Raw genomic sequence first — 23,861 nt, 5'->3', positions numbered from 1 at the left:
AAGAAGGGAGGAAAGAAAGGAGGAAGGAAGGAAGGAAGGAAGGAAGGAAGGAAGGAAGGAAGGAAGGAAGGAAGGAAAGAAAGAAAGAAAGAAGGAAAGAAAGAAAGAAAAGAAAGGAGGGAGAAGGGGAGAAGGGAAAAAAGGAAAGAAACCTTTGAAATGAGCACCCATAGTTGAACCAAACAAATGGACACGGTGGTTATGGGCAGACCCTTGTGTCCGTCCTTCTCCGACCGGACCCGGTGCTTTTCTTCCTCATGAGTTCTTTGCCGCCATGTCCCGGATTTCAGGTTTTTGGGTCCTCGCTTCACTGTGCAGCTACACTACCCTGGATTCTCTGGAATGGCGTCTTTCCTCATTTCTTACTGTGTAATAATATTCTGTGACATCCACATGCTCCATTTTGATCGGCCGTTCCCCTGTTATCTAAAAGGCAATCTAATCCTCCTCCCCACCGAGATTCGAGTTCTTTTTTTCCTCCTTTAATCTTGTAGGTGCTTAATAAATGCCAGGTGACCCACAGTGTCCACCTGACATCATCTTCCCTCTTAACCACCTCCTCCCTCTTCCTGCTTTTTTCCTTGTTTGTTCTGGTGTCTTTCCCTGGGGGTGTATGTTCCACCTTAAGATGAGAGCGTTCCACCTGACGTTCCTGCAGCACCCCTTCCTCTGAGTTTGTATGTTGTTGTTCTAGAAGAAGATCGTGATGTCAGGGAGGTGATGCAAGTGAATCAGACTGAAGCAAGACAGGGCCGGCTAAGGTCACCAGCCTCACCTTCCCTCCAGAGCCATCTGGGGCCAGTGGCCAGAGAGATCAGGACAACGGGAGAGGGCCCAGGATGCACTGGGAGACCTTTTTTAGCCTTTTTACGCACAGGTCCTCAAACAAAACAGGGCTTAGTTTGCTTGATGCAAGGCCCAATCAGTGAGTAAGCCCAGATAAGAAATGAGGCGGAACATGGCCTCTTACCGAGTAAAACCAAAGCAGTCTGGGAGAGAAGGCCCTTAGATTTGGGGCCAAAATAGAAGCCCTTCTATTTCCATTCACTCTGAGCCAACCAGGGCTCACATAAAATGTCTGTATATTCCTCTTCTCATCCACCCTACTTGGACACACTATACCCAAGGATATTCTTCTGGTTCAACTAGATCTGGGCAGTTTTCACTGTAAGATCAGTTCCCATGAGTGTTCCCAAGTTTCTCCAGAACCAGCCCCTTCCGTTCATTCTGGCGCTTTCCTGTAGGGACGTCCTCTTGTTTTGTAATTCTTCACAGCTACAAACCAAGCTACTATAATTATGTTTGACCATATGGTCTTTTTCTCCTTTCCTTTATTTCCTTGGGTCATAGACCTTTTAGCGGTATCGCTGGATCAAAGGTTATGCACAGTTTAATGGTTCTTTGGGCCAAGTTCCAGATTACTTTACAGTTTTGCCAACAGTCCATTTTCCCACAGCTTCACCAGTCCGATGGGCTCCAGGGGCACCGCCGCAGGGGGTACCTCACAGTTGTTTTAATGACCATTTCTCTCGTTATTTAGAGCTCTCTTTTTAAAAATACACCTATTGCTAGCTTGGATTTCTTCCTCTGAGAGCTGCCTAGGTCTTCTAATCATTTGTCAGTTGGGGGATGACTCATAAATTTCAATCAATCCCCTGTGTATCTGAGAAATCAGCCTTTTATAATGAGAGAACCATGGGAAAGATTTCTCCATACTTGCTTTCAAGTCTTCTAATTTGACCCGAATTGATTTTGTTTGTGCAAAAACTTGAATTTTATGTAATGAAAAATTCTTCATCTCAACCCTTGGTGAAGCAGATTTCCTGTCTCTAGCTCTGCTGGGCACTTTCCTCCAGGTTCTTCGCCATTTGTGTCTAAATCCGGTACCCATTTGGAGCTTATCTTATTATATGGTATGAGCTCTTGGTCTCTACTTAGTTTCTTCCATTCTGCGTTCCACTTTTCCCAAGAGTTTTGGCTGCATCGTGAGTTCTTGCCCTACTGGGCAGTCCTTGGGCTTCTCAGCCATAGGTTTCCAATCTCATTGGTTCCTGTACATCCTATACCCAGTTTGTTCCACTGATCAACCGTATCGATGATGATGGCTTTGTGATAGTTTGGGATCTGCTCCTGCTTTCGCTTCCTTCCTTCCTTCTGTTTTTTGGTTCTTCCAGATGAATTTTGTTATTCTTTTTCCTAGTTCGGGGAAGTGATTGTTTGACAGTTTTCTTGTAATGGAACTTGACGTACCCTTGAACAATGAGTATTTCTCCATTTATTTAGAGCTGCCTTTATTTGTGTAAAAAGTATTTGGTAACTGGGCCCGAATTGGTCCTAAGAATATGCGTTTGACAGCCGGGTGGGGGATAAATGGCAGCGGGACCGGTTGGGAGACCAGCACTAGGCCTCCGGGCAGCTGGGCGAGACCTCAGTTGGCCAGAGGCTGGCAGGGACTCTTCATCTGTGTCTATAAATTTTTTTACAATGTTGATAATTCCAATATAATTGGTTTCCTAAATTTCTTACCCATTTGATAGTATTCGGAATAAAAGTTATATTAGCCGGCGTTAATATGGCCCTTGGGATTTTGCCAAGCACATTAGGGATGTTCTCATTTGCTCCTCGCCAGGCTCGGGTGAGGAACACTGGGATTATGCTCACAGACAGGAACCTGGAGGCTGAGAGAAGCCGAGGGGCTACATCCGGGAAGGGTCCGGGACAGGATTCCAGGGTAGCATTTCCCCAGAGTGCCAAAGGGGCACTTGATCAACCCCCCTAGGGAGGAGATGTTCCCATTTTACAGATGAGGATATTTTGGAGCACTTGCCTTGCCCTTGGCCAAGGTCATACGAGCCAATGTTCGAATGCAGGTCCCCTCGCTCCCAACACTTTTCTTCTTCCTTAGACTACGACCCTCCTCCTCCTTAGCTCTTAGGGACTTCAAGGAAGCAGTGGGCACTGCCTGGTCCCTAGCACACGTGGGACCATATTTTGGGCTGACTTCCTTCCTGGAAGTGGGTGAAAGGGACCAACTGGGGGGGCTGAGGAGTTCCGGCTCAGTTCCTGGAAATGCTAAGTGAGGGAGAGGTTTCAGGCAGTCCCCCCGACAGTTTTCCCTAAAGATTACCCATGGATCCTCACGTGCGGACTGGAAAAAAGGAGGCCCCGGGGGCCGGCAGGTTCAGGGCTGGGCTCGAGGGCCCTAACTTGGCCCCTGACAGGAGGGAGAGGGATGCTGGGAGCTGAACTCGGCTGGGCAGCCCTCGCTGGTACGAGACCTGCTGCTGGGCCCCTCCGAGCTTCTGCCAGTGCCCCAGTAAATCAGGGGCTTTCCTTCCCCTCAGCAGCCCACCCGGGCACATGGCTGGTGCTCAGTGGGCTCTGTTAGGGCCTTCTCAGCCTCCCTTTGGCCCCGATGGGCCCGCCATCCACCCACCCCCTGTCCTCCCTCCTCGGAGGGCTCTGGCCCCACTGGCGGCTCCAGCTGCCCCCGGACGAGGAACGGGGACAGGAAGTTGCTCCAGCAGGGCCCATTCTCCTGATTTAACTCTTGGCCGGGACCCAGACTTTCACTTGTCTACTGGGCAGCTGGACTTTGAGCTCCGGGGCCAGTGACCACAGGCAGATCAGGAGCTCCTGGTGGGGGAGCCCCAGGCGGTCCCGGCCCCCAGCCTCCTTCCCGGCAGAGGCAGCTCCCTTGCCTGGCCCTGACTCTGGCCCTTGGCAGGGTGAGTACTTGGTGAGGCTGGGCCCTGCTGGTGGCGGGGACAGGACCTCCTGTGTGAGTGTGAGTGTGAGTGTGACTGTGTGTGAGTGAGTGTGTATGTGTGAGTGTGTGTGTGTGAGTGTGTGTGTGTGAGTGTGTGTGAGTGAGTTTGTGTGAGTATGAGTGTGTGAATGTGAGTGTGTATGTGACTGGGTGTGTGTGTGCGAGTGTGTGTGAGTGTGTGGGTGTGAGTGTGTGAATGTGAGTGTATGTGTGAGTGTGACTGTGGGTGTGAGTGTGTGTATGAGTGTCCCGCATGCATGTGGGGAGGAAGCCATCACCAGGGCCCCTCTTCCCGGCCCCTCGGGGAGCCTGCTGAGTGTTGGTGGGTCGCACTGGAGGTCAGCCTAAATCCGTGCACCTCTGGGTTCCTGTGGCCTGGGAGGCCCCTTCCTCCTGCCCCCCTCCCTGGGCTCCTGGACGCAGCTCGGCTCTGGGGCGCTGCCCTCGGCCCCGGGCCCGGCCTGTCTCCGTTCCTGTCTCAGCAGCCTCCATGGCGGCGCTGCCCGTGTCTGGGTTCCCGGGCCTCCCTCCTCTCGGAGCCTCCGGCGGCCCTGATCTCTGACCCCCGGGAGACACGCGCTCACTCAGCAAACATTTCCCACGGCCCGTTCTCCGGTTAAGGTGGCGCTGCCGGCCTTTCAGTCCCTGAAAGCGAAGGCCCCCCGGGGTGGGGACCCCTGCCGGGTGGTCCGCACAAGCTTGTCTGAGAGGGCTCAGCCCCTCCCCCCAAAGGGACTAAGGGACAGCGGGACAGGGATGTGGAGGCTGCTGCTGGCGCCTGCCGAGTGGGCCCGGCCCCTCCCTCCTGGCGAGAGACGCCACGCGAGGTCGCCCCCTGTAACTTGGAGCGAGGATGTCCATCCTTTGAGAGCCCGCCCTTCCCTCCGGGACCTCTGGCAGCGCGGGGCCACTGTGGGGGGCGGGCATCCCTTGTCCGCTCAGGACTCTGTGGCCGGCCCAGTGGAGACCATCGGAGGGAGGCAGGGAGGCTCCGGGGGCCTCCCCGCTGGGGCCGCTCTGACCTCGGGCTCTCTCTGCCTTTCTCTCTCTGTAGATGTGGAGGTTCCGTCTGGCCCACGGGGGCCTGAGGCTCCTGACTGTCCGACGTGCCTACAGCTCCAAAAGCAGCCACTACCCCGAGTACAAGCCCATCAAGAAAGTCATGGTGGCCAACCGAGGTGAGGGAAGGAGCCCCCTCCCCTGCCCGGTCCCCCCTCCCCCGCCCGGTCCCCCCTCCCCCTCCCGGTCCTCCCTCCCCCACCCAGCCCCCTCCCCCCACACACACCCCCGCCCCGTGCCCCGTTCTGGAGCAGAAGCCGAGCATCCGCTTCCCCCCGGCAGGTGAGATCGCGATCCGAGTGTTCCGGGCCTGCACGGAGCTCGGCATCCGCACCGTGGCCGTGTACTCGGAGCAGGACATCGGGCAGATGCACCGGCAGAAGGCCGACGAGGCGTACCTCATCGGCCGGGGGCTGGCACCCGTGCAGGCCTACCTGGACATCCCCGACATCATCAAAGTGGCCAAGGTAAGGGGGCGCCCGGCGGGGGCTGCGGGCTCCGGCCGCCCGTCCCGCGGCCCCCGTAACGGCCGCCTTCCCCGGGCAGGAGAACCACGTGGACGCCGTCCACCCCGGCTACGGCTTCCTGTCGGAGCGCGCCGACTTCGCCCAGGCCTGCCAGGACGCCGGCATCAAGTTCATCGGCCCCAGCCCCGAAGTGGTGCGCAAGATGGGGGACAAGGTGGAGGCCCGCGCCATCGCCATCGCCGCAGGTACGGCCCGCGGGCCCACGGGGGGGGGGGGGGGGCGGCCTCGGCTGCAGAGGCCCCACGCTCCGCTCCCCCCACAGGCGTCCCCGTGGTTCCCGGCACCGACAACCCCATCTCTTCCTTGGGCGAGGCCCGCGAGTTCTGCAACACCTACGGCCTCCCCATCATCTTCAAGGCCGCCTACGGGGGCGGGGGGCGCGGCATGAGGGTCGTGCACAGCTTCGAGGTAACCGGAGAGGGGGCGGGGCGGAGTCGGGGGTCCGGGGGCCGCGCGGGGGGCAGAGCGGGGGGCGGCCGGCGGGACCCGGAGCCCGGGGGAACCCCCTCTCTCGCTGCCCTGCTCAGGAAGTGGAAGAGAACTACAACCGCGCCTACTCGGAGGCCCTGGCCGCCTTCGGCAACGGGACGCTGTTCGTGGAGAAGTTCATCGAGAAGCCGCGTCACATCGAGGTGCAGATCCTGGGTGAGTGCCCTGGGCCGGACCCTCCCCCCCCCAGGCAGGGCAGATGCGGGTGTTTGGGGCTCCTGAGGGGAGACTGAGGCCGGTCCCTGCCTCCCCAGGCGACCAGTTCGGGAACGTGCTGCACCTCTACGAGCGCGACTGCTCCATCCAGCGCCGGCACCAGAAGGTGGTGGAGATCGCCCCGGCCGCCCACTTGGACCCCCAGCTCCGGAGCCGCCTGACCAGTGATTCGGTCAAACTGGCCAAGCAGGTGCTGGGCCGGGGCGGGGGGTCCTGTGGGGGAGAGGAGGAGGGGGCGCCCCCAGTGGCAGAGTGAGGAGAAGGACACGGGGGGGCCTTTGGGGCCCGGGCCAAGCGCTCTGGGGCTGTGGGCAGCAGAGAGCCCGAGGGAGCCAGAGCGTCCTCAGCTGCGGCTGCTGCTCCCCCTCTTCCTCCTCTTCCTCCTCCTCCTCTTCCTTTTCCTCTTTTCCTCTCCCTCCTCCTTCTCTTCCTCTGCCTTTGAGCCTCCCCCACCCCATGAGTCCCACCTTGGCTTCCCTAAGGGAGACCCCCCCCAAGGCTGAGCCTTCCCCCTCCCCCCGCCCCCCATAGACTTCTCCGGACTCATTATCTGCCTGTGCCCGCGGGCCGCCCCCTTGGCCCGGTCGAGCTGGCCGGGACCTCTCCTCTCAGAGCCAGCGAGGGCTCCTCCGACTGCAAAGCTGGAGCTGCCCCTTCCTCAGAGGCCCATGTAGCCCAAGCTACGGTGGCCAGGGGCGTTCCCCGCATGCTCGGCACCAGACCAGCTGGCTCACCCCCCCGCCCCCCGGCTTCTTTGCTCCCTCTTCGCTGCCTCCTGTTGAGCCCGGTGGGCACGGCAGAAGGGAAGGCGCCGGGCCCCCCGATGCCAGGGGATGCCCACCTCCTCTGCCCTCCGGCTGCCTGGGCCCTGCTCACCGGGCTCCCCCCACAGGTGGGCTACGAGAACGCGGGCACGGTGGAGTTCCTCATAGACAAGTACGGCAAACACTATTTCATCGAGGTCAATTCTCGTCTGCAAGTGGAGCACACGGTCACCGAGGAGATCACCAAGTGAGTGTGGGGGAGGGCGAGCCGGGGAGTGCCACGGGAAGGGGTCCCGGGGGCCGCAGCCCCACCCAAAGTCCCCGGTGCCTGAGGAGCCTCTGACAGGCCTGGGAGCCGCTGGGGCCAGCAGGGAGCTGTCCGGGGCCTCGGTGCTGAAGAGCCCCTCGGGCCCACACAGGGGGTGAGAAAGTTGGCACGGGCCTTCAGTCCCCCCGAGGCCCCAGACAGTTCCCCCAAAGTCTGCCCGACCCAACCCAGGCGGCTCGGCCGCTTTCCCCGGGGTCCGTGGGGTCGTGGGCCTGCCCTTCAGTGGGAGGGGGCTCTTTGCAGCACTTGTTGGTACAGGCCTTTGGCCCCCTGGCGCCTCTGCCCGGCGCTTCCCCCAAAGAACTGGGCCCAGCTGAGCAGCCGGGCAGTGTTACGGTGGCAGAGACTCTGAGAGGGAGGAGGGGGTGTTCAGGAGAACCTGGGGAGAAGAAAGGGGCCATGGGGCGGGGGTGGGCCCTGGCACACAGGGACGGCTCCTGTTTTCCTTCAATTTGGCTCCTCTGGAATCTCCTGCCAAGGTGGGGGGCAGGAGGGGGAGGAGCCAGGCCCTGGGGGGGGGGCCGCAGGGCGGGAGGAGCAGTGGCCTGCAGGGGCCCCTCCCTCCCGCTCCTGGTTCCGCTGCCTGGCCCAGAAGCCCTGTGGCCTCGGGCCGGTCCGGGCGTCCCCCCCTCACTTGGCCGCCCTTTTTGCAGCGTAGACCTCGTCCACGCCCAGATCCACGTGGCCGAGGGCCGCAGCCTGCCCGACATGGGCCTCCGGCAGGAGAACATCCGCATCAACGGCTGTGCCATCCAGTGCCGGGTCACCACGGAGGACCCAGCGCGAGGCTTCCAGCCGGACACCGGCCGGATCGAGGTGAGGAGAGCCCCCCCCACCCCAGGGCCCGACTCTCCCGGCTGCTCCCTTTGAGCTCTTACTTCTGGAGCCGCCGCCCCGTGCCACGGGAGCCTCCAGGAAACATGAGGTCCTGCTTGGGCCCCCCCACGGCCTGTGCCTGAGCGGGGGCCACGGGAGGAGCCGCGTCCTAGGCCCAGACCCCGCCTTCCCCAAGCGGGCGGCTCTGGGCTGGGGACACAGAGGGGGCGCTCTGCCCCTCGGAGCCGGCCGGGCACGGTGCCGCCACCGGGGGGCGCTCTGGGTTCTTCCAGGCTGAGGCCCGAGGTCTCACAGGTGGGCCGTCCCGTTGCTGAAGGGGCTCCCCAGGTAGCAGCAGCTGCAAATGCTCCTGGCTTAGTTCTCCGCCTGAATTGGGGGCTGCCGGCGGGTGCAGAGCAGTAACGCGTCCCCCCGGGAGACGAGGGAAACCAGGCCGGGAGCCGGGGAGGGGGGGAGTGGGGCGCAGGGGAGGAAGGAGGCCTCTGCCCCCGGGCTCCGGCCAGCCTGAGAGACGAGCCCGGCCCCACTTCCCTCTCCCTTCTGTCTCTCACCACGGCTAAGAATACCTGTGTATTCTGGGTGTCAGCGGAGCAGCTGCCGCCCCGTCTCCTGACATCTCCCCATCTGGCCCGGCCCCTCAGGGCGGAGAGGAGGCTCTGCAGAGGGACCCCAGGGACCCCCAGGGAGCCAGGGCCGGCTCCCAGCTCAGGGCATCTGGCGCGGGGGCCCCGGAGGGAAGGCCGGGAAGGAGCTCTGCCTGCTCTGGCCCTGGCCCCAAGAGTCAGCCTTGCCTGCACAGCTGCGCTCTTCCTCCTCCTCCTCCTCTTCCTCCTCCTCCTCCTCCTCCTTCTCCTCCTCCTCCTCGCCTGCTTCACCACAAAATATTTTTAGCTGACAGCTCCTGCGCGCACTTGAGTGCTTACCCTTAAATATTTCATTAAGTTCCTCTTTATTGAACACAACAGGCCTCTGCCCCTGGAAGATGGCGCCCCATGCCTTGGGTGCCTCCCCCGGGGAGTCACAGTCCCTGACCCCCCCACGCCCGTCTGTCCTTCGGCCTCAGTCCCTGCCTTGCCCACATCCCCGAGGCCCCCCCGGCCCTTGGAAGCTGGCTTCTCATTTCCCGGCCCGTGAGCCTCCTGCCGGGCCGCCTCCAAAGGCCCTCCCTGGACACTGGTCCGGCCGTTTCTCTGTCCATCCCACGCAGACTGGCCGCCCCCGGCCCCCCTTTCTCTCTCCATCTCCTTCCCCCTCTTTCTCTTTTGTTCTCCTCGTCTTTGTCGGGTTTTCTTGTCCCTTTACTGGTAAGACATCCGAATGCAAAGGAAAGCGTTCCCCCTTCGGCCTCCAAGGGCCCGGCCCAGCTGGCTGGTCCCGCCCTGGGTCTCTGTGCGACGCGGCCGACTCGGCCCCAGGCCTCGATGGAGGGGCTGGGGAGGCACTTAGAGGGGCCCTGAGCTCAGCGGGACACGCTAGATCCCATTTGGCCCAAGAGAAGCGACCTCCCCCACTTTACAGAAGGGGAGGAGGAGTCCCCCATTCTCCAAAAGGCTTCCGTCCTTCCTGATCTCGGCAGCCCTGGACACCATTGGTCACCTCTCCTGGAAACGCTCCCTCTCTCACCCCTGAGGATCCACTGGATCTTAGCTTCCCCAGGGTCTCTCTCTGTCTCTGTCTCTCTCTCTCTCTGTCTCTGTCTCTCTCTGTCTCTGTCTCTCTCTGTCTCTATCTCTGTCTCTCTCTCTCTGTCTCTGTCTCTGTCTCTCTCCCCCACCCTCTCCCTCTCTGTGTGGGTCTCCTGGAGTCTGGCCTGGATCGCCCTTCCCCTCAGCCGCTGTGCCCATTAGTGGGCATGGAGCCTTTTTGGAGCCCGGCTTCTTAGCCCAGTGGCTGGCATGCAGGAGGAGCTTATTAAATGCTTGGGGGGCGCTCTCCCTTGCCTGCTTCTTTGGAGCCTCAGCTAACAACTCCCTGCAGCCACAGGTGGCTCCGAAGCCTCCGCCCATTGCCCCGCTGGGTCGTCTCTGCCCCTTCCCCCATCAGCGGCAGCTCCTGCAGAACAGGCGTAGACGTCACCTTTCCCTTCCCCTCTGCCTCCACTTCCCCAGCTGCCAGACGCAGCACCCGCCTCCCAGGGGCCCGTGGGGCTCAGTGAGCACGCTCTGTGGCGCCCTCAGCACGGCGCCCGGCCCCACTGCCCGGGCACCCGGGCGGTGGTGGGAGCCCAGGGGCCAAACTCCTGCCTTGGACGCTTGGGAGCCTCTGCCCGCCGCGGCTGTAGATCCCCCGGGTAGTTGACAGAGCAGCTAAAATATTTGTAAACAGTCTGGCAAGTAGTAGGTGCTTTGTGAAGCCTCCTCCCTTCTCCCACTCGCTCACCCAGCTCTTGGCACAGGGCCTGGCACTCAGTAGGCCCCTGGGCCCGGGGTGCCCTCAGCTGCTCCCACTGAAGGCCCCCGCGGTGTCTGCCCCCCTTATCCTGCTTCTTCTGGCTTATGTTGGGGGCTGTTGGGAGGGCGAGCAGGCGGGTGCCCAGAGGCCGGCGTGGCCGGACAGGAGAGGGCGTGGCCGAGCAGATGCCGCCTTTGGCTCCTGGGGGGCACCGTTTTCCACCCCTTGTGACGCACAGTAGGTGCTTCCTACGGGCTCTCTGCCCGCTGGTCCCTGGCCTGGCTCTTCTCTCGGGGCTTCTCCTTCCTCCCCAGGCTTTTCCCAGAGAGGGGGCGGAGGATGTGCGGGGGCCGGGGAGGGGGGCTGGGCACCCGGGTTCACTTGCAGAAACAGGCTTGCCAAGTGTCACGAGCCAGAGCGGAGCAGAATTAACCCTTGAGGGCCCTGGAGCCAGCTGGAGCCCCTCCCCGGCACCGGGCTCTCCGGCCGGTTCCTCCTGCCCCCAGCCTTGCCCTCCTCCCCCCCAGGTGTTCCGGAGCGGCGAGGGCATGGGCATCCGCCTGGACAACGCCTCGGCCTTCCAGGGGGCGCTCATCTCCCCGCACTATGACTCCCTCTTGGTCAAAGTCATCGCCCACGGCAAGGACCACCCCACGGCTGCCACCAAGATGAGCCGGGCGCTGGCCGAGTTCCGCGTTCGAGGGGTAAAGGTGAGTGCTGCGCCTCGTTCTGTGGTGTGGTCCCGGGGCAGCGGCCATCGTCACGTCCCCCCCCCCCCCAGCCCGGCGGCTCACCCACACTGGTCTGCTGGAACCGAGCTGTGGCTGGCGTGAATCTGACCCCGGGGGGAGGCTGGTGGGCTCCGTCGTACCCCGGGGGGCTCGGGACGCCCTCTCCTTGGCAGCTGTTCTCAGCAGGGTCTGATGGGCCACTGGGGCCGAGGCAGAAGTTCCAGGGAAAGGACGCTGCCCTTTGGTTCTGTGGCTCCCCCCAGAGGCCCCCGGGGTGTCCGGGTCCGGCCATTGTTAGCATCAGGCCCCTGCAGGCTGCAGTGGTGGGGAGCCGGCCCGCAGGGCTCCGGGCTCCCTTGTTTGCACCAGGCCCGAGGCTGCTGCCCCTCCCTGGCGCCCACGCTGCCCTGTGGGGCTTTCCCAGCTGAGCCGTGGCTGTACCCCACAGTGCGACCTAATGGGATTCTCTCCCCTCCCCAGAACCCCTGGAGGGGCCTGTTCTCCCCTCTGCAGGGGTCTCTGCCCTCTGTCTCCTCGCATCCCCTGCCTTCTTTTCCTCCTGGCACAGCAGCTCTTGTGGTGCTGCGGCCTCCCCGCAGAGATTCACCTGTTGGCATGGCGTGCCTGGGGGCCCCCTGGCACATTTGCCCGGCTCTGTCCCTGTGGTCGGGCACTGCCTGTTATGCCCCACAGCCTCAGTGCCCACTGGCACTCATCCCCACATCATCCCACTGCTAGATGGCACAATGGTGTCCTTGGCCCTGTCGTGCCATCCCTGCCCTGCACAGGGCGACTGGGCGGGAGTCTTCTTGTTTGCTCTGAAGCCCTAGAAAGTTTCCTCTGATCAAGGGCCACCAGGCTGAAAAAGGCCATGCCCAATGCTTGGCTGCCCCCCCTCCCCAGGGAGGAGGGCAGACCAAGGTGGTCACGGCCCAGGAGCAGCCAGGCGGTCTCCGCTCCCAAATCTCTCTGGGTGTAGGGAGACCCCCCCAGATCTCCACCAGCCGGGCTCCCAGATTCCCTGCATCCCTCCCCCAGCTGCATAGTCCCCGTTCCTCCGGAGCCCACTGCCCACCACTCTGGCCCCGTTCCTCTTCCTCCCTGCTCTGTTCTTTTGAAGGCTCCATCTGGTTTTTCCCCCACGGCGGTCGGCGTCGGGGTCCGTGCGGGTGGGTCTGGCCTCGGGCACGGGAGACAGAGGGGCAGCCGGATGCGTACGCGGGCAGGCAGGGGGGCCGCGCCTGGCCAGATGTGCTCGGCCTGGGAAGCAGGGGGAGTTCCTGTTCCTGTCCGTGGCTGAGCTCCCAGCCCCCCTCCTGCAGATGGGATCTCAGGAGAATCAATGGGGCTTTCAGACCCAGACTCCCTTGGCTCTGGCAGTGGCGCTGGGCACGCTGGGAAGGGCACGGGCTGGCGGCTTCTCTCCCCGCCACCCCCCGGCTCTCCGTGCCCACGGGGCCCACCCCTGCGCCCTCCGCACTGACTCTCGCCCTCTTAGCGCCTCTTCCCCGCCCGGTCCCCCCGGGCCTCCGGAGCGGGCTCTCCTCCCCACACGACAAGGCCGGAGCCGAGGCGAGGTGTCCCTGGCATTTTTATTAAGAATAAAAACAAGAATCCAGGTCGGTCCCTGTAGCCCATCGCCCCACAGTGCCGCGAGCACCTCTTCTCCGTGAGTTCCCTCCCCTCCCCAGGTCCTGGAGAGCGGGACAGGGTTAGGGAAAGGCTGTTTTCTTCCCCAAATTACAAAGGGGGAACTGAGGTACAGAGAGTTAAAATGGGTGAAAACCCAGAATCCCGACTCCTCAGCCAAGGAGTGCTCCGTCCACTCCCTGGGCCGCTCCCGCGATGGCCGCCCCGTGTCCCGGGGCCCCCTCTCCTCCAGAGGGCCCGGAGGGAAGAGCTGCAGGCTCCGGCCGGCCCCGGCCTCAGACCACGCTCTCTTCCAGCCGCTCCCCGCTGCCCCCCGCCCCTCGGCACCCAGCCCCGAGTAAGCCGCCGTGGACCGAGTGGCTCCTGCGCGTCCAGGCTCCTCCCAGGCGCCGGGCGTAGCCGTAGCAGCCGCCCGTCTCCCCCAAGTCCAGAGAGCAGCTGCGCTGTGGGCGGGGCGGGGGGCTCCGGGGGGGGTGAGGCTTCGGGCCGGGGCTGGCGCCTCCGCCGTTGGTCTGGGAGTGCACGTGGCTGAGCTTGAGCGGGAGGCGGGCGGCCCCGGTCCCCCGGCCCCGAACCAGCAAGGCCACCGTGAAGACCAGCAAGGCGGCCACCAGGACCCCCCCCACAGCCACCGTCAGGGTGCCCCCGAGCACGTGGGCCTGCAAGGCGTGGCACAGGGGCATGGCTGGCAGTGTAGAGAAGTGGGCACAGCCCAGCAGCCTCGTCGCCGTGAGGTCAGAGGGCACAGCAGCAGGTGACAGGGCCAGGAGGCAGAGGTCGTAGTCAGCCCCAGGGACCAGGTGCTTCAGCAGAAAGTGGCGGCTGGAAGCGGGGACGATCCTGTAGGGAAGGGGCAAGGTCAGTGCCAGTCTGGCCTCTGCGGCCCCCTCTCAGTCCGCGGAGGGCCCCGGCCCAGTGTGCCCCGGGGGAGGACCCGGCGGCCCCTCAGGGGGCTCTTGTGCGTGGAGACAGCGGTGCCCGTGTGGAGACATACACAGAGATGCACGTGTGTGGGTACGGCCGGGGAGGGGGGTGTGAGTGTGAGAGTGTGTGAGTGTGTGAGTGTGAGAGTGTGTGTGAAGCAGACACTCAGCTCTCCTGAGATGCTAATCTTTGCTCCATGGAGTCACTGGCAGAGGCCTACACTATGTGTGCACACGAGTGTGTCTGTGTGTGTGTCAGTGTGAGTGTGCGTGTGCGTGTGCACAGACCCCAAAACAACCCCAGAGCCCCACAGGCAGGAGGAGCATTCACCCTCGGCTCCGACGGCAGCGCGTGCAAACAGACGCCAAGAGATGGATGGAGAGCGCGCCAGGAGCCCCCAACGCCACCCGCACCCTTCCTCTCCTCCCCCTGCCAGCTTGGCTCCAGGGCAATCTCCCCAGACCTAATTTTCATTCCCCGCCCCAGCTTCCCCACCCTGGTCCCCTGCCCGTTCCCTGTCCCACGTGCCCACTGCCCCTCGCCCCTGCTCTTTGCGCAAGCCAAGCCCCCTTCTCTGCAGCTTCCCGGCGCACAGGGGCTGAGGAAGGCGGCAGGGAGAGCGAGAGGCTCAGCGGCCATAGAGCACGCGGCGTGGCCTGGTGGGTGGGGAAGCAGAGGAGCCAGGAGGTGACGGGAGAAAGGGGCCGCCCTGCGTGCCGGGCCCGGCCGGCGGGCTCTCACCGGTAGATGAGGGTCTCGTCCTCGCTGCTGTTGTACTGGATCTGGAACATCCAGACGGGCTCGTTGGGCCTGCCGGGGCCCCAGCTCACCAGCCCAGACGTGGCCGTCACCTCGGACACTTCCACCGCGGGCCCCAGCTCCTGGGCGCCCTCGCCCTCGGCCGCGGTCCGGGCGGAGGCCGCGATGTCCGAGGGCCCGGGCCGGCCCCCGGCGGCGCTGCTGTTCCCGCCGTGGGGGAGGGCCAGCACCCGCAGCTCGACCTGGGCCGTGGCCTCCCCGGCCGCGTTGGTGGCTATGCAGGTGTACTCGCCGGCGTCTCCGGCCCCGGTCACCCCGATCTCCAGCGTCCCGTTGGGGAAGGCCTGGGCCCGGGAGGAGTTTCCCACGAGTCTGTCGTCCGGGCCCACCCAGTGCATGGTGGGCATGGGGTCCCCCAGGGCCCGACACCGCAGCAGGGCCCGCTGGCCCTCCAGCACCCAGAGCCGCTGGGTGTGGCGCGCGATGAGAGGCGGCTCGCAGGAGAACTCGCCCTCGGGCACCGCCCAGAAGTAGCGCCCGGCCAGCCCGGGCGGGGAGGCGCAGGTCTCCAGGTCGTCCGGCCGGGCCAGGCGCCGCAGCCACAGCAGCTCGCAGTTGCAGTGCAGCGGGTTCCCCCCGAAGCTCAGCACCAGGGGGCTGGGGGAGGCGGCCGTGTCCAGGCCCCGCGAGAAGATGGGATCGGGGGCCAGCGTGGCCAGGCGGTTGGAGGTGAGGTCCAGGCGCGAGAGCTGGCCCAGCTGGGCGAAGGCCCCGGGGGGCAGCGCGTCGATGAGGTTGTGGTCCAGGTTGAGGGTGTGCAGCACCAGCATGGAGCCGATGCCCGCCCAGGGCACCTGCCGCAGGTTGTTGTAGGACAGGTCCAGGTCCTCCAGGCTCTCCAGGAAGTCGTCGAAGGCGCCGGCGGCGATGCTGCCCAGCTGGTTGCCGCTGAGGATGAGGTGCTGGAGGTTGACGGGCCCCCGCAGGCTGCCGGCGCCCAGCTCGGCCAGCCGGTTGCCGTCCAGGTGCAGGGAGCGCAGGCTCTCCAGGTCGCCGAAGGAGCGCGCCCCGATGCGGTGGATGGCGTTGCGGGACAGGGTCAGGTCCACCAGGCCCGTCATGTTGCGGAAGTCGGGGGGCCCCAGGGCCTGGATGAAATTGTCGGCCAGCCGCAGCTCCACGGTGCGCCGGTCCACGTTGGGGGGCACGAAGAGGAGCCCGCGGTGGGCGCACAGCGTGCTCAGAGACTCAGAAAGGTTCTGGCAGGTACAGGGGAGGGGGCAGCCGAGGGCCCCGCCGGCCAGCAGCAGCAGCAGGAGGGGGGAGGCCATGGTGAGCCCCCCGGGGCGGGAGGGGAGAGACGGGGCGCCGGCCGCAAGCGCCGTCCCTGGGGAGCAGAAGGCGGGAGTGGGGCGGGGGCCTCGGGAGCCTCCCCGCCCCGCCCCCACCCTCAGAGCAAAGGGGATCCCAGTGGCCGGACCGGCTGGAGCCCGCGAGGAGGCTCCCCCGGCTTAGCTCTGGGGACGGGCCCAGGTAACTTCCCTCCCAGGATCCCTCTGGCATCTTAGACTGGGTTCGGGCTCCCCGCCCGGCCTGGGGTGGTCGGCGCCCCCGCTTCCTCCCTTCTTTTCTCCGCCCTTCCTTTCCTTCCCTCCCCTCCCCTCCCCCAGCCCGATGGCCCCTCCCCGCCCCCGCCCCGCACCTGCCCCCTCCCCTCCCCTACCCTCCCCCGCGTCCCCCGCTCCGCCCCCGCCGCCCCTCACCTGCGCTGTCCTGGCGGGAGCCGCTGCTGCTCCTCCGGGCTCAGGGGCTGCGGCGGCTGCGGGCCGGGCGGGCCGGGCGGGCCGGGCTCCCCCCGGGGCCCCCGCGCCTCCTGCTCGGCCTTCCGCCGGAGCGGGGGCGGGGGCGAGTTCTGGGGCTGGCCGCCGCCCGCACGGCTCGGCCTGGGGTCCAGGCCCTCCCCATGGCGCGCGGGGCTGCGGCCCCGGACCCTGGCCCTGGCCTCCCGGCTCTGGCTCCGACTCCGGCTCCGGCTCCGGCTCAGCTCGGCTCGGGCGCGCGGGCGGGGGGCGGGGGGCGCGCGGCGCGGCCACGGAGCGCGCGCACTGGGTGGGGGGCGGGGACCGCGCCGGGATCCACCCGTGCCGTGCCGTACCGAGCCGTGCTGTGCCGAGTCACAGCCGCCCGCTGTCACCTGGCCGCGCACCTCCCCGCCCGGCCGCGCGCCGCGGCGCCCCTGCGCCCCGGCCCGGGCCGCGAACCCCCGCGCGATCGCGCCCCGCGCCCGCTCGGGCCGTGCCGCAGCCTCAGCAGCAGCGGCAGAGCCGCGCCCGCTCCCACGCCGGCTCCCAGCCTCCTCCCGCAGTCAGCGCCAGCGGCTGCCCCGGCCCGGCGGCAGCGGCGGGGGGAGGGCGGGGAGGGGGCGCCGGCGGCCCCCAGCAGCAGCCCGAGCCGCGTGCCACAGACACGCACGCACACTCACTCCAACTCCCACTCTTGAAGGTCACGATTGTTCTGCATCACTGAGTCACGTGGTGGCACAGCCCCGGGAGCTGGCTCACGCACGTTCACACCGCCCGGTCCCACGTTCCCCAGACTTTGTTCTCCGCTCCCTGGCAAGGTGACACTCGGGGTGGGGCTTGACCCCCGCCCGCCCCGGCCCCACCTGCCCGCTGGCTCTCCCCTCCCCCTACCCCGCGAGCCCTGCCAGGCAGCCCCGGGCCACTTCCTGTCTGTTGCGGCTGCTTTGGGAAGACTTAGAAATAGCCAGACAGAGAAGGAAGTGACCCGGGATGCTACGGGGCCCGTGGGAGCGGGCCAGCTGTTCCGCAGACGCGGGAAGGGGCTACTCAGGTGTCTCCCATTGGCCCGCCCACCCCCGGTCTTACAGGCTGGGGTTGGAGCGTAAGGAAGGGAGAGAGGGGCAGGTGCGAGGAGCGAGGCTGGCCCGCGTTTGGCTAAATGGATGGAGCCCTCCTGCTGCCGCTTCCGTTCGGTGGGACGGGCCGAGTTCCCGGGGGGACGGCCGCATTATGGGGCGGTCAGGCCTTCTCTTCAGGAGCTTCATGCTGTGCCCTCCACGAGCGGGGGCGGGGGTCTCTCACCGAGACGGTCAGCTCGCACCGGGGCAGACGCTAACAGCCAGGAGACAAGGGATTTAGCAGATCCGGTGACCCTGGGGCTGGGGGGTAGAGGAGGGGGAGGGGGCGGCCTGGCTGGGGCTCCTTATTAGTATTTTCCCCAGAGTTACTTAGCATTTTCTTTTTTCTCCAATGACAGACACAGCTTTGAACGTTCTCTTTAAATTTTTATTTTGTAAATTCCAGATTCCCCCCTCCCTCCTCCCTAAGACCGTAAGCCAGCGAGTCAGGTTATACCCGTGCAGTCCCGGAACACGTTTCCACCTTAGTCTTTTTGTGGAAGAAACCTCCAACTAAAGCAAAAAAGAGTGAAAAATTGTCTGCTTTCATCTACACTCAGATCTCGTCTGTTCTTTCCCCTGTGGGGGGGGGGGGATTGTCTTAGATCATTGTATTTCTGAGAGTCACTGGGAGAATCATTGGCCCAACGTGGCTGTTACTGGCTCTAGTTGAGTCCATATTCTCCCTGTTCTGCTCACTTCACTCTGAATCTGTTCCTGTCAGTCTTTTCAGGTTTTTCTGACACCCCCCCCCCATCCTACCTTCCTGCACGGTAGGCTTCCATCGCATTCATATACTTGTTCAGCCCAGTTGAGCGCCATTCCCTCAGTTTCCAGTTCCTCCACCACAAAAAGGGCGGCTGTGAACATTATGGCACATGCAGGTCCTTTCCCCTTTCCTATGGTCTCTAATGATATTAGACTAGCATGTTTATTACTTAAAAAAAAAAAAAAAAAGCCAGTGGCCCTCTCCAATGTCACAGACAGACCCCTCCTGGCAATGATCTCAGTCCGTTTGCTTTAGAAGAGCCTGGTTCTGTGGATGGCAATTCATCTACTCCGGCTGACAGTGAAAATGACTTATAATTGGAGGCTGATTATATTACAATGAGGGTCTTGAGGTCTATGACTCAGTCACCTAAGTCTCGGTCACAGATTTAGCCATTTCTGTTTCTAAAGGAGAATCCACATTTTCCCAGACCCGAGTAATCACCATGAGCAGGAATCTATCTGTCAGGATTTCTTTTACTGTCTGATTCAGGCTTAGTCCGGGGAAGCTTTACCTGGTGGATTCTGGATGAGGAAGTAGGAAAAGTGGAAAAAACTTTGGTCCTGATGATGCTTTGGAGTCAGAATGGGAGCAATTGCACAGGATTCTCCAAGTCAAAGCTTTATTTTGTCAAAGCAGAACAAGAGAGATGAGGCCTTTATCAAAGATACTTGCTCTTAAAAAGTGTTTTTCCAATTTCCTGCTTTCCTTCTAATTTTGGCTTTGTTGCTTTTGTTTGTACCAAACCTTGATCTAGTCAAAATGATCCATTTGACATCTTGCGAGGCTCTCTGTATCTTGTTTGTCTTAAATACTTCTCTTATCCATCGATCTGACAGGTAAACCATTCCGTGCTCTTCCGATTTGTCCATGGTTGTCATTCTTTGTCTAACGTAACCCATATGGATTTCGGGGTACCGTGCGAGATGTTTCTGTTGTATTGTCTTCCAGCAAGTTGTCCGATCATGTATATTTGGATCGTTGGGTTTATCAAACACTGGGGTACTGTGGTCATTTACTACAATACACCGAGTACCTAATCTATTCCACTTATACACTCGTATATTTCTTAGTTTGATGATTGACACTTTATAAAAATAGAGTTTGAGACCTGGTGTGGCTGGGTCACCTTCCTTCCCATTTTCTTTCCATTGCTTCCCCGAGTATTCTTGACCTTTTGTTCTTCCGGATGAATTTCATTATTTTCTAGTGTTATAATTTCGTTTGATTGGCATGGCACGAATTCGTTAAATTAATTTAGGTCGAATTTTCATTTTTATTATATCGGCTCGGCTAGCCTACTAGAGTCATTTTAGGAACTTATTTTTAGAGACGAGTTTTTTTAATTTCTGTGTCTCTATCACAGCTTTGGGAGAGCGATGCTCCTACTTGATTTTTTTTCAATCTTATTTTTTTAAATTAACTATTATTTTCAATTGTAAAATTTCTTCTCTACCCCACCCCACCCCCCATTCATGAAGAAGTGTTCATGTGAAGTCAAGTAACTCATTTTCAAAAATCATCGTTTTGGTTTTTGTTTTTGATTTTGTTTTTGAAAGGAAAATCCAAGAAGAAAAAACTATGTTTCACCCTGCCTTCTGAGTCCATTAATTCTCTCTCCGGGGGTAGCTACAAGTTTCCGTGGGAGTCCTTTGGGATTCTGAGGGATCATTATATGGACCAGAGTTCCTAAGGGTTTCACAGTTGATTACGGTTACAATATTGCTGTCAATGGTGTAGATTGTTTTCCCTTCTCTTCATATTGCAGTTCATACAGATCCTCCCAGGTTGTCCTGAGACCGGCCCTTTCATCATTTCTCATAGCAACATAGCGCTTCATCACATCCGTTACTCAAACGTGTTCAGTCATTCCCCGGTTGGTGCACGTTGCCTCAATTTGGATTCCTTGTTTTGGAAATCTGGACAATTGGTGCCTCGATTTCATAAGTTTATTGCCTGGAGTTACCTTGGTGCTCTAGTTGAGTGCCCTCATTTTAGTGACGAGGACCCCAAGTCTGGCCCAGTTCCCATCATCCCACTCTATCCTAATAGAACTTTGACAATTTTCCCGCGTTCATCTCTCTCTTCTCTTGGCTGAGGCAGTTAGGGTTAAGCTGACCGCACAGCTAGTGTCTGAGGCTGGCCTTGAACTCGGGTCCTCCTGACCTCAAGCTGGCCCTCTGTCCACAGCGCCCTCTAGCTGTCTCTTTCGTGTCTCTCTGGCAGCACAGATCCTTGGCGTGGCCTTGGCTGCAGCTGCCACTCTCCTGGCCTTGGTCTCTAGGGGCATCTCCCCTTTCCTTGTCCAGCATCACAGGGACCGAGGCGTTGGGTGGGGCCCGTGTTGTAGAAGGGACCGGTCATTTATTACTCTCTGAACGTCTTTATTTTAAAACGTGGAGTGATTTAACAGGGCCGTGTTCATTTTCTCCTGCTTTGCATTGTTTTGTGAGGCGCCCCTGCTGACAAATCTCCCACCATCCTCTTTCTTTGGGAAGGACTCCACTTTCCCAAGCAGGGCTGCTCAGGCGGCCGTGCCGAGATCGTGCGGGCCGACTTGAAGGGCCTCCAGGCCCGTCCGGCCTCCTGGTTGCGGCGACCGCAGCCCGGGGTTCTGCGGGACAGAGGCTGGTTCCCAGGGAGGTCTCGCTTTGTTTGACATCAGGCCGTGGGCGGGGCGGGGCCCCCTGCGCTGTAACTGTATCTGCAGCTTCTGGTTGGGGACAGAATGTAACTCGTTAGTTTCCCACTTTCTCTTAAAGAACCAGCGCCTTTCCCTAAAACCAGCTACAATGTTGCCTCTTTGTCTCCTGGCAAGCACCCAGAGGGGCCAGGACTACAGAAAGGGCCCGGGATCCGAGCTCGGGACCCGGCTGCAGGGCTAGAAGTGCTAAGGCCCCTCCCCGGCTGGCCTGGGGGCTTATGGGTACCCAGAAGCAGGGGGTTCTCCTCAGTTCTCAGTACTTGTGGCTATAAAGTCGCCATAGACACTGAATTAGCCAGTCCGGGCCCTTCACTTCTGGGTGAAACTCGGGGTTAGGCGGCTTCTGGCCACGTCGTCAACTGAGCAATGGACGTGACTCGGTCCAGGTTTGTGCCTAAAGATCTTAATAGACGTTTCCTTTTTTGACGTACATCAACAGCGACCCCAGGGCTGTCCCAAGCTCCTCTAGGCCCCTCCGTCCTCCGTAAACCTGCCGCAGCGCTGGGTCGGGAGACGTTTTAAACCGTAAAGTCACGAACAAAAAGCACGTGTGTGTGAAAAAAGTGAGCACCGAGGAGGGCGCGTGAAAGGCCCCCTCCTACGGGCAGTGGCTCAGCCTGGCCACCTCGGGCAGGGAACACGATGGGCTCTGTGGGTCTGGCGCACCCGGGAGGGCGGCACAAGCTCGGTGCCGAACCCCGGCCCGGGAAAGTGGAGACTCTTGCCAGAAGCGAGGGCTCAGCTTCCCCGGGATGGGGCTCCGTCCCTGCTGGCCCGTAACTACCCGCCGGCAGCCACGCTGAAGCCCCCTGGGATGGGGGCCCCTCGAGCACTTGGGGGGCTGCACCCACAAGCTGGGGTGAGCACTGGACAAGTCCCGCCCAGCGGCAGTTTGGGGCAAGCGGTGGCCAGATAGATGTGGTGACTCCTGCTGCCCCTGGGGGCCAAGGCTCAGGCCAGCAGGAGGAAGGGGGACAAAGCGCTCCCCTGAGGGCGGGGCAGAGGGAGGGGGTCTCCAGCTGACTTGTGAGCTCAGCCACAATGGGGTTGAAGGGAGAAAGGGCACTTGGCGGGGGGGTTGGGGCTGCCTACCTGCCCTCCTTGCCTCCTGACTTCAGGCCTTAAGCTGCTGGGCACTGGAGAGCCCAGCCTGCTTCCTCCCGTCAGCCTGTGGGGGGATGGGGGATGGGGGGTGGCCCTTGCTACTGGGGGGCTCCAAGAGGACCCCTTGACCACACCTGTCCTAGGTTCAAGCCTTCTCCCTCTGCACAGGACAAAATGAGGCCAGGGAAAGGAGGGTCCGAGAGGCCTGGGGCAGGCGGCTAACCTGATGTCTCTGAGCCTCGTATGGCGGGAGCGTGGCGGGGCTCAGGGGGCGTCACCCAGATGCCGGTTATTCTGGGGCCCCAAAGGCTCCCAGACCCCCCGGGCCCGCTCCCCTTGGCCTGGCTCCCACGCCAGGGACCGAGGCCTTCCCGCATGCCACCATCAGTGTCGGGGTTCTTCTTCTTCATGATCGGCACAGACCCGGGCCGAGTGCGGTCAGACCAGTCCTTGTTGCCGTTTAACAGTGGGGGGGCCGGGATCGGCCGGCACGCCCTGGAAGCAGCTGCGAAGCTGTTCCCCCTCCCTGGGCCATCCCTTCCCTCGCCCCCTTAGCCCGGCTGCTCAGTGACTCTTCCCCGCCTCCTCTGTCCTGCAGACCAACATCCCCTTCCTGCAGAACGTCCTCAACAACCAGCAGTTCCTGGCGGGCACCGTGGACACCCAGTTCATTGACGAGAACCCCGAGCTCTTCCAGTTGCGGCCCGTGCAGAACCGGGCCCAGAAGCTGCTGCACTACCTGGGTCTGAGCTCCCAGAGCCCCCCTTCCCCAAGCCGAGGGGGGAGGGCTGTGGGAGATAGCGCGCCCCCTGCCCCCAGCCCAAATACTCTGCCCTCTCCCCGCCGGCCTCTGACCCGGGTTCTTCTCTTTGCTCAGGTCACGTCATGGTGAACGGTCCTCAGACTCCGATCGCTACCAAGGCCACCCCGAGCCCCATCGATCCCATCATCCCCCCCGTGCCCATGGGTGAGTCACTCGGGCCCGGCCGGGCTCCTGGGAGGGGGGACCGGGGCGATCCGCGGGGACCTGACGCTCCGTCCTCCCCAGGGCCGCCTCCGGCGGGGTTCAGGGACATCTTGCTGCGGGAGGGGCCGGAGGGCTTTGCGCGCGCCGTGCGGAACCACAAGGGGCTGCTCTTGATGGACACCACCTTCCGCGACGCCCACCAGTCCCTGCTGGCCACGCGCGTCCGGACCTACGACCTCAAGAAGATCTCCCCTTACGTCGCCCACAGTTTTAACAACCTCTTCAGCATGGAGAACTGGGGGGGTAAGAGTGGGCAGAGGACCGGGGGCTCGGAGCCGGGCCCGGGGGGAGGGGCAGGGCTCGGACCTTCAGGAAGGCTGCGTTGGGCTTCGTCTCAGAGCACGTGGGGGGGGGGCGAATCTGGGCTCAGGCCGGGGCTTAGTGTGCTGGGGGAGACGGGGGAGGGGGCCCGGGGCCCCGAGACCTTCTGTGGCCAAGGGTGACTCCGGCATGAGGGCCGAGGGCGGGGCCGGGAGAGCTCTGGCCGTGCTCCAGGGGCCCTTCTCCCTCCTCCCCAGGGGCCACGTTCGACGTCTCCATGCGTTTCCTGTACGAGTGTCCGTGGCGTCGCTTACAGGAGCTCAGGGAGCTCATCCCCAACATCCCCTTCCAGATGTTGCTGCGGGGTGCCAACGCCGTGGGCTACACCAACTACCCTGACAACGTGGTCTTTAAGTGAGCGCCCCCAGACAACCCGGGGCCCCAAAGGGGGGCAACGCCCCTTCCCCTGGTCCCAGGGGCCAAAGGCAAAGCACTTTGAGTGGAAGGAAGAGGACCCACAGGGGGCCCCCGAGCCCCCAGGGGGGCCCTCCCCTCAGCATCCGGGTGGTAGGGCCCCCCCAGGGTGGTCGGCTTCGGCGCTGTGCCCATCCATGCCCACCTCTGACCCTGCT

At 62.5% G+C, this 23,861-nt stretch overlaps 2 protein-coding genes across 3 annotated transcripts in view; one reads left to right on the top strand and one right to left on the bottom strand.

Annotated features, from left to right (window-relative positions):
- The window catches only part of PC (pyruvate carboxylase), a 74,222-nt gene that overhangs the window by 47,613 nt on the left and 2,748 nt on the right, over window positions 1-23,861 (top strand). For both annotated transcript variants that reach the window (XM_051967207.1, XM_051967208.1), the window contains exons 2-14: window positions 4,824-4,947; window positions 5,111-5,295; window positions 5,375-5,540; window positions 5,618-5,763; window positions 5,883-6,000; window positions 6,099-6,250; window positions 6,953-7,071; window positions 7,806-7,968; window positions 10,908-11,090; window positions 22,540-22,684; window positions 22,819-22,908; window positions 22,990-23,211; window positions 23,487-23,643. In XM_051967207.1, the coding sequence (XP_051823167.1) occupies window positions 4,824-4,947; window positions 5,111-5,295; window positions 5,375-5,540; window positions 5,618-5,763; window positions 5,883-6,000; window positions 6,099-6,250; window positions 6,953-7,071; window positions 7,806-7,968; window positions 10,908-11,090; window positions 22,540-22,684; window positions 22,819-22,908; window positions 22,990-23,211; window positions 23,487-23,643 (1,970 nt within the window). The remainder of the gene's footprint in view (window positions 1-4,823; window positions 4,948-5,110; window positions 5,296-5,374; window positions 5,541-5,617; window positions 5,764-5,882; window positions 6,001-6,098; window positions 6,251-6,952; window positions 7,072-7,805; window positions 7,969-10,907; window positions 11,091-22,539; window positions 22,685-22,818; window positions 22,909-22,989; window positions 23,212-23,486; window positions 23,644-23,861) is intronic.
- Window positions 12,686-16,310, bottom strand: LRFN4 (leucine rich repeat and fibronectin type III domain containing 4). Its single transcript, XM_051967210.1, has 3 exons — window positions 16,208-16,310; window positions 14,427-15,831; window positions 12,686-13,601 (listed from the first exon to the last, which is right to left on the bottom strand). The coding sequence occupies exons 2-3, from the start codon at window positions 15,773-15,775 to the stop codon at window positions 13,037-13,039; spliced, it is 1,914 nt and encodes a 637-aa protein (XP_051823170.1). The 5' UTR covers window positions 15,776-15,831; window positions 16,208-16,310; the 3' UTR covers window positions 12,686-13,036.

The sequence above is a fragment of the Antechinus flavipes genome, chromosome 6, assembly GCF_016432865.1.
Source record: "Antechinus flavipes isolate AdamAnt ecotype Samford, QLD, Australia chromosome 6, AdamAnt_v2, whole genome shotgun sequence".
Taxonomy (NCBI): Eukaryota; Metazoa; Chordata; class Mammalia; order Dasyuromorphia; family Dasyuridae; genus Antechinus; species Antechinus flavipes.
The sequence above is the reverse complement of the archived record's forward strand: the minus strand, read 5'-3'. Positions and strand labels throughout refer to the sequence as shown.

Excerpts from the sequence above, each read along its gene's own strand:
- LRFN4 (XM_051967210.1), bottom strand. The coding sequence starts at position 15,775 with ATGGCCTCCCCCCTCCTGCTGCTGCTGCTGGCCGGCGGGGCCCTCGGC. Across the intron at positions 13,602-14,426 it reads GACGAGACCCTCATCTACCG|GATCGTCCCCGCTTCCAGCC; the intron begins GTGAGAGCCCGC and ends CCTTCCCTACAG.